Raw genomic sequence first — 14,496 nt, forward strand, 5'->3', positions numbered from 1 at the left:
CACCTACCAGCTGAGCGGCCTGAGGCAAGCCACTTAGCCGAAGTCTTGACAGTCTCTAATAAACAGAGTAATAACGCCCTGTGCGCCTGCTGGGAAGACTACAAGAGATGGCATATGTTAAGTACCAGTCCACAGTGCCCAGGGCAGAGCAGCTGTAAGAATAGGAGCCAACACTTACACAGTTCCATTCTCCACTGGACTGGACCATATGAAACTGCCAGCGTTCACCTACAAAAATGCTAATGCAATTCGGTTCTACCTATTATGTGCCAGGCACTATTCTTACATCTATTAGTTCACTGAAGCCTCTCAATAACCCCATGAGGTAGGTAGAATTATTCCTATTTCAAAGATGAGGAAACTGAGGCACAGAGTGATTAACCCCCTTGCCAGAAGCACACATCTAGGCAGAAGAGAAGCTGGGATTGGAACGAGACAGTCTGGCTCCAGAGATTAATAACTGAGATTCCAAATGATGACCTCGTATCACCAGGTAAGTTTAATTATGTTCTGTAGTCTCCATTTGAGAAGTCAGAGAAGTGTGAAATCCATTTTAGAAAGACCTCCTCCATGCAAACTAGTTTAAAAAAAAAGACTGGCTCTGAAATTCAGCTTACTGGAAAAATCCACCGTGAGCCAAACCTCATTTCCCGCTGACGGCAAGTACATGAGGTACTGCTGGGGGCTTATTTTGTTGTCCAACCTGATATGCCCTCCCTACCACAATCTAGAACCTGGAACATTCGCCAAAAGCCCATTATGATAATCTGTATTGTTGTGTGACTGTCGAATCCATGGGGATAAAACAGAGCAAGCTTTCCCACCCCCCATGGGTGCACATACCATGGGGAGTCCCTGAGACCAGGGACCCGTAGTTAGTTGTCTGGGGACTGAGCTTCTGAAGGAGGTTCTGAGTAATGTCAGCAGTCGTATGAACAAGGCTTCAACTGTTCCCCTTAAATGAGGGTCAGGGAATGGATCAACCCTTGATATATGTGTGACCCCATATAGCAGGAAACCAGCAATAAGACGGTCTGTCCCAGCAGAATTAGGGAGCAGCGAATTCTGGCTGAGGATCAGAGATGCCGCTGTTTGACAGCCTTGCCCTGCGGGAGGGGCTCTGTGAGCACGGGGAAATGCTATTCCCAAACCAGAAGCATCTCTGGAATCAACTGCTGCGAAGATAAAGCAGCTTCTGCAATATATAATTTCCTGCAATTTCTGCCTTTTCACCCTATCTTTTTAAAAAAACATATTAAGTTCTTCTAAAACAGCAGGATTGCCTCAATTTGCATCTTTCTGAATGTTAATCAGGTTGCTTGGGAGACCCACAGCAAACAGCCTTTCTCTCCAGGGTGGCCTGGCCCACTCTATCGTGTTAACCCTTCCTGACCCAAAAGAAGGCTGTGGAGGGCAGAGGTCAGGCCCAGAGGTCAGTAGCTGGACTGAAGCCTAGGAGAGGGGAGCGACGCCCAGGAGGGGAGATTGCAAGGCTATTCTGGCCTGGATCTTGCTGGCAGTCCCCAGGGCAAATACATGAACAACGCAAGTGCAAAATTTAAGAGGTACCAAAAATCTCAGTCATCAAAGTAAAGATTTTGGGTGGTAGAACAAGGTAAATGGGGTCAAATATATAGTGATGGAAGGAGAACTCTCTCTGGGTGGTGAACACACAATGTGTTATATAGATGATGTATTACAAATTGTACACTTGAAAACTATGTAATTTTACTAACCATTGTCACCCCAATAACTTTTAGTTAAAAATAATAAAGATTTTAATGTGCTATTTTTTTAAATCAATGCAAAAATCCATGATAAATAAAATATCAAAAGTTTAAATAAAATCCTTTTACAAATGAAGAAACTGAAGCACAGAAAGTTCAAGTAAATTGCCTAGGGTCACACAGCTGGTAAGCAATGGCATTTGGTCTGGATTCAGAGCCCAAGTTCTTAACCACTGCGCCCTAATGCTCACATGCTGTACCCTAAAAAGCACTTTTAAATAGATGGTGGAACCATGGTGACATTTATTGTCTTCTCTTTAAAGTTTGCTGGGGTTCTCAAATTTCCTGGAATTAGTACATTGTCTTTTTTTAGTCAGGAAAAAAAAAAGATACTGATTAAAAGGAAAAAGAATCATTAGCCACAACCTGAAATTCAGCACTCCAGCAGGAGGAAACACCGTCCATAGTTAGGGGGTGATTCTGTGAGTAGTGACCCCTGGGAGGGCTTCTGCATTCCCAGGGGGGCCCAGAGCCCTAGCTTGCCAGGATAAGACTGCAGAAGCTGGAGACTGGGGGTACAGGCGTTCAGGGATGTCAGCAAAGACCCCAGAGACTAGAGTTTATTCAAACACAGATGATGGGTGAAGTTGGTCTCAGAGAATGCGCCTGTTTTTAGGCACTGACTACAAACCACCTTGAGATCGAAATGGTTTTTCTCTGTTGTCTTAATAACCAACTTCTCAAACAATTCAATCAGTTGTGCATTTGTTGATTTGGTCATTCATGGGCTGAAAACCCTAGATTGACTATTTTCCCTCTCACTCCTTTGGCCTGTATGTCTGGGATACGAACCAAAATCCATCAACTCAAGTTCAAAAGAAAAATGGAAGGATTCGGCTATGAGGATGTTCACTGTAGTATTAATTATATTGTTTCCTATAAGAGAATAGAGTAAATAAATTATAGCCCATCCATACAGTACAGAAATAATATGCAGCTATTGAATGTTTTCCAAGAATATCTAATGACATGGGAAAATAAATCTGGATACAGTAGTCTACTGATAAATAAAATACAACTAGATGCCATATTCTACTACTTCTAAGAAAAAGCTACATACATGTACATCCAGAAAAAAGCCTTGGAGGCAATGCATCAAAATGTCAACAGTGATTATCTCTGGGTGATTTTCCTCTTCTTTGTATTTTCCAGCTTGTCCATTATGAACATGTTATTTTTTTAGCATCAGGGAAAATGTGTTTGTTTTCTTTTCTTTCTTTTTTAACCAGAGAAATGATTTTTAAGACTAAAAAAGATCACAAAGTAACTTTTAAAAGGGTGATGTTTGAATGCTGGGTCATTCATCACGTAGCACACATATCCGTGCTAGTCACAACACAACACATATCTTTCTGAAATACCAACCTGCAGACTTCTGAGTCTCAGAAAACCATCACCACATCTCCCACCTCTTTCTTCTTATCTTCCTGCCTTCCTCCCAGGAGTCTGCCCTAGTTTCCCCCATGGAGATACTGGACTTTCCCTGAAATTTGTCTTTTGAACAATAAGAGTTTGGATTTGATTGGGATTCAAGGCTGCTAAGCTCCCCTGCTACAAGTCCTGCACAGTCTGGCCCCCACTCCCACCTATACCCTCACCTCTCTGCCATCAGTCATCACGCTCCCCCTGCCCCAGGGTCTTTGCACAAGCTGTTAGTTTTGCCTGGACCTATCTTCTTCCTCCAGATAGTTGCACGAGCTCATTCCCTCACCTGTATGTATTTCGGCATTATATAGCACTATCCATGAATTTTCCTTCGGGATAATAAAGTATACTATAAAATACTTGTTATAACAAGGCAACGGGGCTGACAGGGTTGAGAACCACTGCTGTACTACAATTGCTGGTTGGAATTTCTGTCTCTTACACTAAATTGGAAACTGTGGGAGGGCGAGGACTGAGCCAAAGCATATATGCTGAAATGAAATGAATGAATACATGAGCAGGCTGGTAATACCCAAGGGGTGGGGACCCCCAGGGCAGCAGCAGCAGCAGCAGCAGCAGCAAGAAGAAGAAGCTTCGATTCCCATGGCTTGGGGGAGGTGAGCCACACTCTTGCCAGTATGTGCAGGCAGCTGCCGGGGAGACAGTGAGCATGTGGTTGGCAGCCAGGAACTCCTGACTCCAGCGTGAGGCAGGTCTGAGTGGCTGGCAGGCTTGGGGTGGGGGAGGGGCTGAGGGTCTGGGAAGAAGAGGGCAAGGAGCTGCTCCCTGCATCCACAGCACCCCTGCCTGCCTCCAGAAGCCCTCCACTCCCCGTGCCTGCTGAAGCCCACAAAGCCCACAGCTGTTCATGGACCATAAACAGGCTTCGCTAGGGTGAGAGAAAGACCCCCTGTGGACTCAGAGGCCAGAGCCTGGGCTACAATCCTGCGGTCTTAGGCAGACCACATCATCCTCTCTGCATCTGTAAAACAGGGTCACTCACACCTACACAGCCCCCAGCCCTGGGTGAGAATCAAACAGACTGTAAACACGAGAGTCTTGGTCAACTGGGAGAACCATGCAAGAGCCGGTCGCTATACACGGAATAATAACAGTTTTACTGCTGAGCATAATTCAGTGGTGACTCAGAAGCCCTCCAGGAGCTTCAAGGTCATCCTTGTCAAATCAAGTACCACTGACTAGTACTGCGGATTAAATTCTGATTGTTGGAACTTCCTTGGTATTTAAATTCTAGATGAGCAAGGCTTTTCTATAACCTATCAAAGCACACTGGTAAGCAAGCATGCTGGTGACCCGCTGGAATCCACTCTGATCCTTTGTCGGCCCCCGCCCGCCCACGCCATCCCCACGGATGAAGGGAGGGTTTGTCTACTTCAGCAGAATGTATTCACTTGAGCAGGAAGCCCTGCTCTGGTGGAAACTGTCTCTCCGACTCCACCCTCTTCCTTTGATCCTCCCACTGAATGCCGAGCTGCAGCGACACAGGCAAAGCCTCTCAGATGTAATTATTTTAATTCAGCCAGATGCCGGGGATTAGTCTCTTTTCCTTGCAAGTATTCTAAGGAAAGACAGAACTCAGCCAAAGATGCCCCAAAGAAAAGGAGCTGACAGTCTCAGGGATGGGAGGAACCCCCACTTCCCAGGCCCTAGTGCTGGAACAGCTTAAATCCAGGAAACTGCTGCCATCCCTGGGTGAAGGAGGGGCAGGGAGGAGTGGGGCAGGAGGAGGAAGAGTGGGGCCCAATAGGTGTTAAATGCAGACTGCCTACCAATCCCAGCACCCAGCATTTTCTAGAGCTTTAGAATTTCCATTTTTCACTTATATGACCTTATTTAATTATAAACTAGGGAGGAAGTCACCAGCTGAGCTAGAAGCTTGGGGACAAACTGAATTTAAGCTTCAAGGAATTCAGATTCAGTCTTTCCCAGTCATCCACGAGGAGCCAGGCGCCAGTTAGGCACAGTAGATCACCTTTCATCCTCACAGAAGCCTTCTCAACCCGAACAGACAGGTGGAGAAACTGAGGCTCGGAAGTTTAAACAGAAGCTGTCGTCTACGCGTCAGCTGGGTTCCCTAGCGTCCAGATCGTCAGCATACACAGGTGTGGTTTTCATCATCAACCTGCTACTGACCATGTGATGTGTGTTTCCTGTTCATTCAGTCACAGATTCATGATAGGTCCTTGAGAGCACCTACTGTGCACCCAGCTCTCTGCTGGGAGTACACATGGGGGAAGGCTTAGTCCTGTTGCCAAGTTCCTCCAGACGCACTGAGGTAAACAGACCAGTAGAGAGACCAGAATGCGCAGTTCCGAATGAGTTAATTTGGTTATCACTATACTGCCCTGTCCTATCCATTCTGTGTCTTATTCCCTAACTGGAAGCCTCTGAAAGCAGTTTGGAACACCATAGCCTAGTGGTTAAAGACCCTGGCTCGAACCAGACTCTTAGGTTCAAGCTCTTCTACTCAATGGCTGTGTGACCTTGGGCAGGTCACTTAACCGCTCTGTAAAATGAGGACCATAATACATCAGATATTATAATACGCCCTACTACATGTTACACTATATATCAGATGTATAAGTTGATACATGTAACCATTTAGCACAGTGCGTGGCTCAGAATAATTGCTCAATTAATGTTGGCTAACAATTTATACCTCCATACCAGCAATTCTCAAAATATGGACCTGGAACCCTGGCAGGGTGGGGGTGGGGCATCCATGAGGCCAAAATTATTTTCATAATAATGCTAATAAGATGTGGAGTTTTCTAGAAGTTACCTGACAGTAATATCACAACAGATTGACTGCAGAAGCAGGTATGAGAATCCAGTTAGTTCTCTTCTGCTAAGTCAGACGTTATTTACAAAAATGTAATAAAACAAGGCCACTCTTCTCACTCAATGACTTTTGCTTTGAAAAATATAGTTATCTTTCAAAAGAGATATTATTTATGTTAACCTGTAATGGGTTAAACTATTGTTATTTAACTAAATTAATACATAATTTATTTTTTTCCTCAATTTTAAATAAATAGTGATAGCTAATAGATGTAATAGTTGCACTGACTTCCCTGGAAGTTCAGAAAATCTTGTTTCTCTCCTCATCCTTCCCAGGCCCTCCAACCTGAGCAGGACCCAGCCCTATGGGAAGCTGGGTCCCCAGGTTACCCCAGGCTCACACTCTGTTGCTGCCTCCACCTTTTCTCGCAGGACCCACCACCTGCCCACCTGTGGCTCCTAATTAACCTAAGAGGCACGCCAGCCGGGGTGGTTTGGGGGAATGAGCCTGGGTTTTAGGATCAGGCTGACCTAGATTAAACTCTGACTCTACCACTTCTTACCCTTGAACAGGTGACTTAGCTGCTCTGAGCCTCAATGTCCTCATCCATAAATGGGAATAAACAACAGCATCTACCTCTTAGGATTGTTGTCAGCAGTAGTGATAACTTACATAAAATGCCCATCACTCAACAAATAAGAACTATATCCTTAGTATCAGCCATCAGGTTCCCTGAGCCCCTTCTTGCTATGCTCAGCTGACCCTTCAGCTGTCCCCATCTCCTGCTTCTCCATAGTCCCACAAAAGCAGCAGAACCAAGGACTGCCTGGGATTGCAGACTCTGGCTTCCCCCCACCCCCCACACACACATGCACGCGCGCACACACATGCTCACATACACACTCACACACACACTTGCACACATACACACATACACTTGCACACATACACATGTATACTCGCACACACGCACGCACATACATGCTCACACACATACACATACACATACACCCTAACCACACGCCCTCACTCCCTCAACCCCATGCAGAGTGTGACCCTACTTTAGAGCTAAAAGTGAAAAATGACAACTAAATGCCAAGCACCCCAGGCTCCAAGATTGAAAAGGCCCCTCTGCTGCCAGTGTTGGTGCCAAGGAGTCTTGGCTCCAGGTGAGTGGTGCCATGATGAGGAGTGGAAGGAGCTCTGGCGTGGGAAGCGGGGACCCAGGGACCCAGGGCTCCGGGCCCAGCTCTGCGGCTGATTATGGGCAAGTTCGTTCCCCTCTCTGAGCCTCAGTCACCCCCTTGTAAAAAAGGGAAGACACCTGCTAGTTCTGATGTTACAGAATTCTGACGCCAGGTCAGACTGAGGAGCCCTGCCTTCCCATTCCCTCCAAGGACACATGGTCCTGGGGGCCAGCCTGCCCCCACCCCACCCCACCCCCGCCACGTCCTGTCCTGGAGGCCCTCCGCCACTTACCCTACAGTTGCTGAGCTCCTCAGCAGACAGGATGATGGTGCCACATTTCTTCCCTGAGACACCACTGGGAGAGGAGAAGATGAAAGAATAGAGAGCCAGACACAGACGGAGACACAGGCAGAACACTTCCTGAATCAGCCCTCATCCTCCCCCACCCCCACCCCCAGCAGATCGGCCCCAAGCCCCTGAGGAGACAGAGTCTCCTGAAACACTGTGGCAGTGTGGCCTAGTGCACTGCTTCCTGGGCCAGACCCCAGGCCTGGAGCTGCCCCACCCCTGCTCCCTGAGAGCCCACCAGGAAGGGTGGTGAGTGTCTGCAGTGAAAGTCCTAGAATCGGAAAAGCATCCAGACTCACCCGGAGGCTTCCAGACCAGTGGTTCTCAAACTTTCCATCCATAGACCACTTCTGTGGGCAAAAGACCTTGTGGGCAAGCCACCCCACACTGTACCCAGCTGATCCCAGAGTCCCCGAAAATTCCAGCTCTGACCCACTCTGACTCATCGAGGGAGAGAGAGCAGCAAGAGGGAGTAAAGCGGGAGGGCTGATACACTCTTGGGGGCAGCATGCCCAGCCCTCTCCCATGCCTGCCTCCCCTGGAACTCTGACTGGGGTCTCTCTCCGGAGAGATCTCAGCCAACCATGCAGCTCCTCAGTGAGGTGGGCAGCCAGGACCTGAAGTTGGCCCACCCAGAGGACCTGCACCCCCTCTCCCCTCCCCCAGGCACCAGCCCATCCCACTCTGATGGTTGAGTCTGACCCAGGGGTCCCAGTGCAGCCACTGGAAGGCAGAACATGTCAGGCTGTCCAGCAGCTGCATGACTTTGGGCTCATTCTTGTACCTCTCTGAGCCCTTTCCTCACCCATAAAATGGGTGTGAAGGCCCCCAAGGAGCATCATTTCCCTCCCTGCCCCCTTTCCTTTACAATTGTTCAAAGCTGATAAAAGGCAGCCCACACCTCGGGCCAGCCTCAGGGCCACCAGCATGCTGTCTGCGGAACACACTTTGAGAACCACTGATGGAGCTCTTCCCAGCACCAGTTCTTGGAGGGAGAGGCTCACAAACAGAGGAGACAGGGAGGCAGGGGAGCCAGCCCTGGGGGCTGATATGACAGCTCAGATCTCTCCCAACCAGGTGAGCAGAGCAGGGGCCACATTCAGAGGTTCCCCTGCCACAGGCAGGTAGCACTGCCTGCCAGCTTGTCCCCGAGACAGGGGCAGCTGAACCGAGTGCCCTCAAGCTCTTCCCCACCCACCCCATCTGGCCCTCCCTGGTAGTAGAGATATGATTTGTTTGACCAGGCGATAAAATCCTCACACCAGCCTCCTCGCCCAGCCTTCTCCATCTGTTCCTCTCTTAGCCTTTGAGCCCCTTTTCTATTTCCCATCTTTCCTTGCCCTCTCTCCAGCCCTGCGTCCACCTGCTAGGCCTTAACTTTCTCTTCCTCCCTCTCTGTTCCTCTCCGACTCCTGCTTTCTAATTGCTTCTTCTCTACTCTCCTTGTAAATTAGCATCCACACTTTTTCCTGGGCTGTGAGCCTCCCTGGGTCCCCCCCGGAGGCCCCACTCCCAGATTCAGCTGGTCTGGTGGCAAATCCAGCTGCAGGCACTCCAACTCCTGGGAGCCCTCAGCAAAAGTGGTGGACCTTTGCTGACTTGGCCAAGAGGCTCCCTCCCCTGCCCCCTGCTGGGGTGCGGACTCTCCCTTCAGTCAGGAAAGAAGGAGAGGGAAGGAGTGGGGAGGGTCTGCATTGCCCACATTTGCGTGAGACCAGCCAAAAGCAGATGGGCAGAGTGGAAGCTGGGGGAGCGAGGGTGGCCCACTGCAGCTGGTGAGCAAATGCAAAAAGTGAGGATTTAGCTGAAGCTACTCTGAGGAGAAGAAAGCTGATGTCCAGCAGTGGAAGCAATGGAGGGGAAGAGAGGGAGAGAGAGAAGGGTAAGAGGTAGGAGGTAAAAGAAACTAGGCCAGGGAGAGAAGGGAAGAGAAAGTGCCTGGCCCCTGCTAATCCCTGTTAACAGCCCCTACCTCTAGGCCCCACCCTGCTCCCAGAAGTCCCATGAGCCCCTGGGGCTGTGGAAGCTGAGCTCTAGCTTGGATGGCGGAAGGGGCCAGCTGCAAAGTAGCCTAAAGGGCCTTGGTCCTTGAGGAGAGACCCAGGACTTTCTCTGTCCCCTGACCAGGGCTGAATGCCAGTGGACTGGGACTGGGCCTGACTCTAAGGACCCTCGGCAGAGCTGGCTGGATGGCTTGAGGACTCCAGGGCCAGAGATGTCTGGTGACCTACCCATTGGACACAGCTGGCATGGGTTTGCCCGTCCTGGAATTCAGGCTGAATGCTCCTATCCTGTGCAGAAAAAGGAAGAAAGAGAGCGTCTCATGAGCCAAGTACACCCATCCTGAGAGGCCAGAGTACTTGGCATCTGGATTCTTAGCGATGGGTTTCTGTTTTGGATCAAACATCAAAAGAGGACCAAAAGCCACAGGTCAGGGGAAGGAGACGCCATCTTCCCAAACATTGTTGTGAAACCCTGGGCAACTCTACCTCAGGGGTTCTCAAAGTGGGGTCCCAGACCAGCAGCATCAGCATTCCCTGGGAATGTGTTAGAAATGGACATTCTCAAGCCCCACCCTGGACCCACTGGATGTGTAAATCTGGGGGTGCGGGGGGAGGGGCAGGGGAAGGGGCGGAGCTCAGCAGTCTTTGTTTAACAAGCCCCCCAGGGATGCTGATGCCTGCTGCAGGCTGAGAGCCACTGCACTGTCTCTTTGAGCCTCAGTGTGCAGGCTGTGAAGTGGGACCCTACCGAGAGAATCACATGAGATCATGGAAGCAAAACCCTGTCTGGCCCAGAAGAGAGGCCTGGTGAAAAGAAGATGTCATAGCCAGGGAGACAATAGCACTTAAGCACATGCAACCTTCAGTGGGCGGAATAGGTCCCCCTCCCTCAGAACCCCAAACATCTCCACCAACCTGGACAGTTTAGATCCTGCTGGCCCTTTAAGCCCCCCTCCCTAGCCACTTCCTACCCCATGTCCTCAATCCCCCCAGGTGTGTCCTCCACCAAAGGGGCATCAGGTGACAGAAAGCAGGAAACAGACCCAAGCGACTCGTGGGCTTTTGATCCAAGCAGTTGGGAGCTGAGAGGAGCAGAAACACACTCACACTCACTCCTGGGACCCCAAGTTCTATAAGCTTCAGAGTACCCCAAACCTGGGTTTGCTCGCTGTTCTCAATAAATGATAGCTATCACTATTTTCTGTGAACCCAGAGGTGACCTTTTGGGGGCCAGGGAAGTCTTTCTGGGGTCCCTGAAGTTACCACAGTTACTAGGGGTCAGAGACAAGGGCCTGGGAGAGAGACACCCCCCCATACACACACACACACACACACACACACACACACACACACACACACACAATAACACATTCTGCAATTATTGAGCAGGGTGTGAGGACAGCACGCAGTGTGAACTTGGCAGAAGCAAGTTGGTGGTTGATGCCCAGCCCAGCCCGATCCCCCTTCCTGCCCCCTCGGCCCCGTGACCTGGATGCTTATCCCAGTCTTCAGGCCTCTCTTGCCTGGGCCCTGCTCCTGGGGCTTCCTAAGAAATAGGGTTAAGAAAGGTCACCCCTAGCACCTGGTCAGCCCTGGCTGGTCCCTGTGAGAAGCCCTGGGACTCCTCATGCCAGAGCCTGCTCCGAGTAATGGCTTTTCCCTAAAAGCACTTAAGGCCCTTTAATGCAGATGCCAGGGGCATGGTGAGATGGGGAGGGCTTCACCATACCCAGCTCTGGCCTACAACAAGGTACAAACAGTCTGAGGAATGTGCTCTGCGAGCAGAATCATCAGTTCAAACCCCAGCTCCTAGCTGTGTGGCCTTGGACAAGTTACTTCTCCTCTCTGGCTCTGGTTTCTTCCCCTACACAATGTGAGGGGTGGGGGGAATAGACAGCATCTCAGGGTCATCCTCGGAATATGGGGCTCTGATAACCGAGCTGGGGTCCCTCCAAGGTAACTGGGTTAAAAACCCTGCAAAGGCAGGGCCCATGGGGCCTCCTTCTTCCTAATCATCCCTCACGATTGACTGGCTGCTTCACCTCTACCCGGAGCCAGCCCTGAGCAGCGGGGACAGGAAGTTGGCCCATCACTGAAGAAGCGACCCAGACAGGCCCCAGCCCCCTCTACACTTACGTGAGGGGCTTCTCCAGGCGGCTCCCGGGGGACCCCACAATTTCTCCAAGGGTGCAGAAGGCCTGGCCCAGAAAATCCTGCATATCCAGGGTACAGAAACGACCAGTGTCACCCACTCTGCTCAGAGCCATCCCACCTCCCCCATCACCCCACTCCCGGAGTGTGATGGCTCTGAAATGACAGGATGCAGCATCAGGCACACACTCTGTGTCACAGTGAAGCCCGAGGCCAACTCAGCTTGGCATTTAAGAGACTTTCAGCATCTCTGGGCAGTCACGGGGGGAACTCACGTGTTTCGATAAGTCAGGGCTCTTCGAGTCAACGTCATATCTGCAGGAGACACACAGAGAGGTTGAGACACTCAGAGCGTCCCGCCCAACCCCGCCTGGGTCCTTGAGCTGAGTCAGTATCCCTGCATCCCAAAAAGCAGGCTCTGATACAGTGGATATTTCTGGGAGTAATGGCTGGAGGCGCAAATGGGAGCCTTCCGGGGTGCTGGCCATGTTCTGTCTCTCGATTTGGGTGGTGGTTACATGGGTGTCACAGATGTACAAATGCATCATGGCGTGGACTCTTAAGATCTGTGCACCACACTATATATGTGTTATACCTCATTGAAAATTGAACACATACAATCAATGCGCTCTGCTACCTTGGCTAGTTCACAGGTGGCTGAGCCACCTTGCGCGTCACTGCCTGTTCTCCCATCTTCCCAGCTAAGGCTCGGCTGCCCTTGGAGCTCAACACCTTGCCTTGGACCTTCCCTGATTGTTTCACCTTGCCCAGGCCTGCCCAGCCTGCCCTCGGGCCGGGTTTCCCAAGAAGGAAGGAGGCATTGCCACCACCTTGGCAGCTGCAGGCAGGCTGAGCCTACAGCTGGACACCTCCCTCCACCTGCAGCCTGCTCACCTGCAGCCTCACCTGCATCCCCCCACTCACACTGCCATCTCTGCAGCCAAACAGCCATTCCAGGCCCCAATGAGTCCCGCTGAGGGGCAGTCATTCTTGTGGCCAGCCCCTGCGCTGAGCACTGTCTCTCCAAAATGTCACCGAATGACCTCTGCCGTGGGCGGCACTGATGCTCCCATCACTCCCTCCAAAATCATTTCCTTCCACTGCATTTCTTTCCTTTGCTCCCTCAGGCCCCCAAACCCCTTTCCCCCCTCTCTGTCCACAGTTCTCTGAGACACAGTCTTTTCTTTCTTACCACCCATACCCCGTAAAAACAACAACACTCTCCCACCTGTTCACAAGCCTGAAACCCCACCATCATCTTTACCCTCAGGAGAGGGGCCCTTTTCGTCTTTGTGATAAAAACGTAGGTGCCTGGAGCCCTCTGTCAGCCCAGTTACCGGTGCAGGAGGGGCGACTGCAGGAGCCCCTCTCCCAGAACAAGCTTTGACAGAGGTCGGTGGGGACTTCCTGGTCACCTAGGGAGAAAAGGGCTCCCAGAGGCGGAGCTGCAGTTGCTCCCAAGATCTTTCCTCAATCCCCCCCAGTCAGGTAGCTTGCTCAGTGCCCTCCCCCACTTAACTGAGACCAATGCAGGGGGTGCTTTGTTCTCTCTCCCCATCTCCCTTCCATCTCCTGATGGGGGTGGGGCTGGACTTCAGCTAATTGTCACTTTTATTCCAGGCCAATCCCGGGCTTCCTCTAACATCACAGCACCCCCCTCACCCACCTTCCCTGGTCAGGGGAACTCCTGCCCCATCACAGGTCCTGCGTCCCCACCTCCCATCAGTACTTCCTCGCCCAGCTCCGTCCTCAGCACCATCTTCCACTTACAGGTCGAAACGGAGGTTCTGCTTCTCCTCGAAGAAGTAATCCACAATGAATTTGCGCACGAAGTCGGGATTGAGTGTGTTGTCAATGACTTCCGTGCGTCCGAACTGCAAGAGGAGACAGGGCGTGGACCTGAGGGCCAGGATGGGGGACAGGGAAGCACTGGGCTCGACGCCCCTAGGTCCTGGGCCCCGTGGTAGCGGAAGCCACACCTCTAATGGCTCCCGGCCCCACCTGCAGTCAAGGCGAGAGCTCCTCCATCCAACAGTGGAAACTGTCCACGTTATGGCTCCAGCTTTATTCTCCCTCTATCCATCTAGGCTCCACCCCAGTTGAATGGTTTTGAGCACGTGCTTCACTTTCCCTCCTTACTGCCGTTGTCTATGCTGTATCCTCCACCTGGCCTCCCCTTCTCAGCCAGTGACACATCCTCCAGTCCTTCAAAGTCCATTGCCAATGCCGCCTCCTCCAGGAAACCTTACTGATTCCTCAAACCAGAGAGTTTTACTTCTCTCTGAACTGCCAGTGAACTCGTGCCTGTCCCTAAGACCACCATCCTTCCCTGACTGACTCCAGTTAAGTGTGTACTTATTTGATGTCCTCATTGTAAATTCAAGGGCAGAGACAGAGACCATGGGATCTTTTAAGATCCCAACTCCTGGGATCCACACCCTTGTATAATCCCTCCCTGTGAATGTGGGCTGGACCCAGCGACTCACTTCTGATGAATGGACAAGAATACAAGCCACTTCCAAGATTCTGTTATAAAGGACTATGACTTCCGTCTTGGGTACCCTCTCTCGTTCTCTCTTGCTGGCTCACTGATGAAGGCAGCTGCCATGTTTTGAGCTGCCCTATGGAGAGGCCCAGGTGGCAAGGAACTAAGGGCGGCCAACCCACCGCTCAGAATCTGAATCCTACCAACAACCGTTGACTGAACTTAGAAGTGGGTCCTGCCCCAGCTGAACCTTGTGATGACTGAGGCTCTGCCCAACACCCCTGACTACAACCTTGTAGGACAGAG

The 14,496-nt window shown here is 51.0% G+C and overlaps 1 protein-coding gene across 1 annotated transcript in view; it reads right to left on the reverse strand.

Annotated features, from left to right (window-relative positions):
• CPNE5 (copine 5) overlaps window positions 1-14,496 on the reverse strand; it is a 90,455-nt gene that overhangs the window by 38,192 nt on the left and 37,767 nt on the right. The window contains exons 4-9 of the mRNA XM_074332865.1: window positions 13,476-13,579; window positions 11,981-12,020; window positions 11,691-11,767; window positions 9,783-9,842; window positions 7,851-7,901; window positions 7,495-7,558 (exon numbers count right to left, since the gene is read on the reverse strand). Of these exons, the coding sequence (XP_074188966.1) occupies window positions 7,495-7,558; window positions 7,851-7,901; window positions 9,783-9,842; window positions 11,691-11,767; window positions 11,981-12,020; window positions 13,476-13,579 (396 nt within the window). The remainder of the gene's footprint in view (window positions 1-7,494; window positions 7,559-7,850; window positions 7,902-9,782; window positions 9,843-11,690; window positions 11,768-11,980; window positions 12,021-13,475; window positions 13,580-14,496) is intronic.

This window comes from Rhinolophus sinicus, linkage group LG05 (assembly GCF_036562045.2).
Source record: "Rhinolophus sinicus isolate RSC01 linkage group LG05, ASM3656204v1, whole genome shotgun sequence".
Lineage (NCBI taxonomy): Eukaryota > Metazoa > Chordata > Mammalia > Chiroptera > Rhinolophidae > Rhinolophus > Rhinolophus sinicus.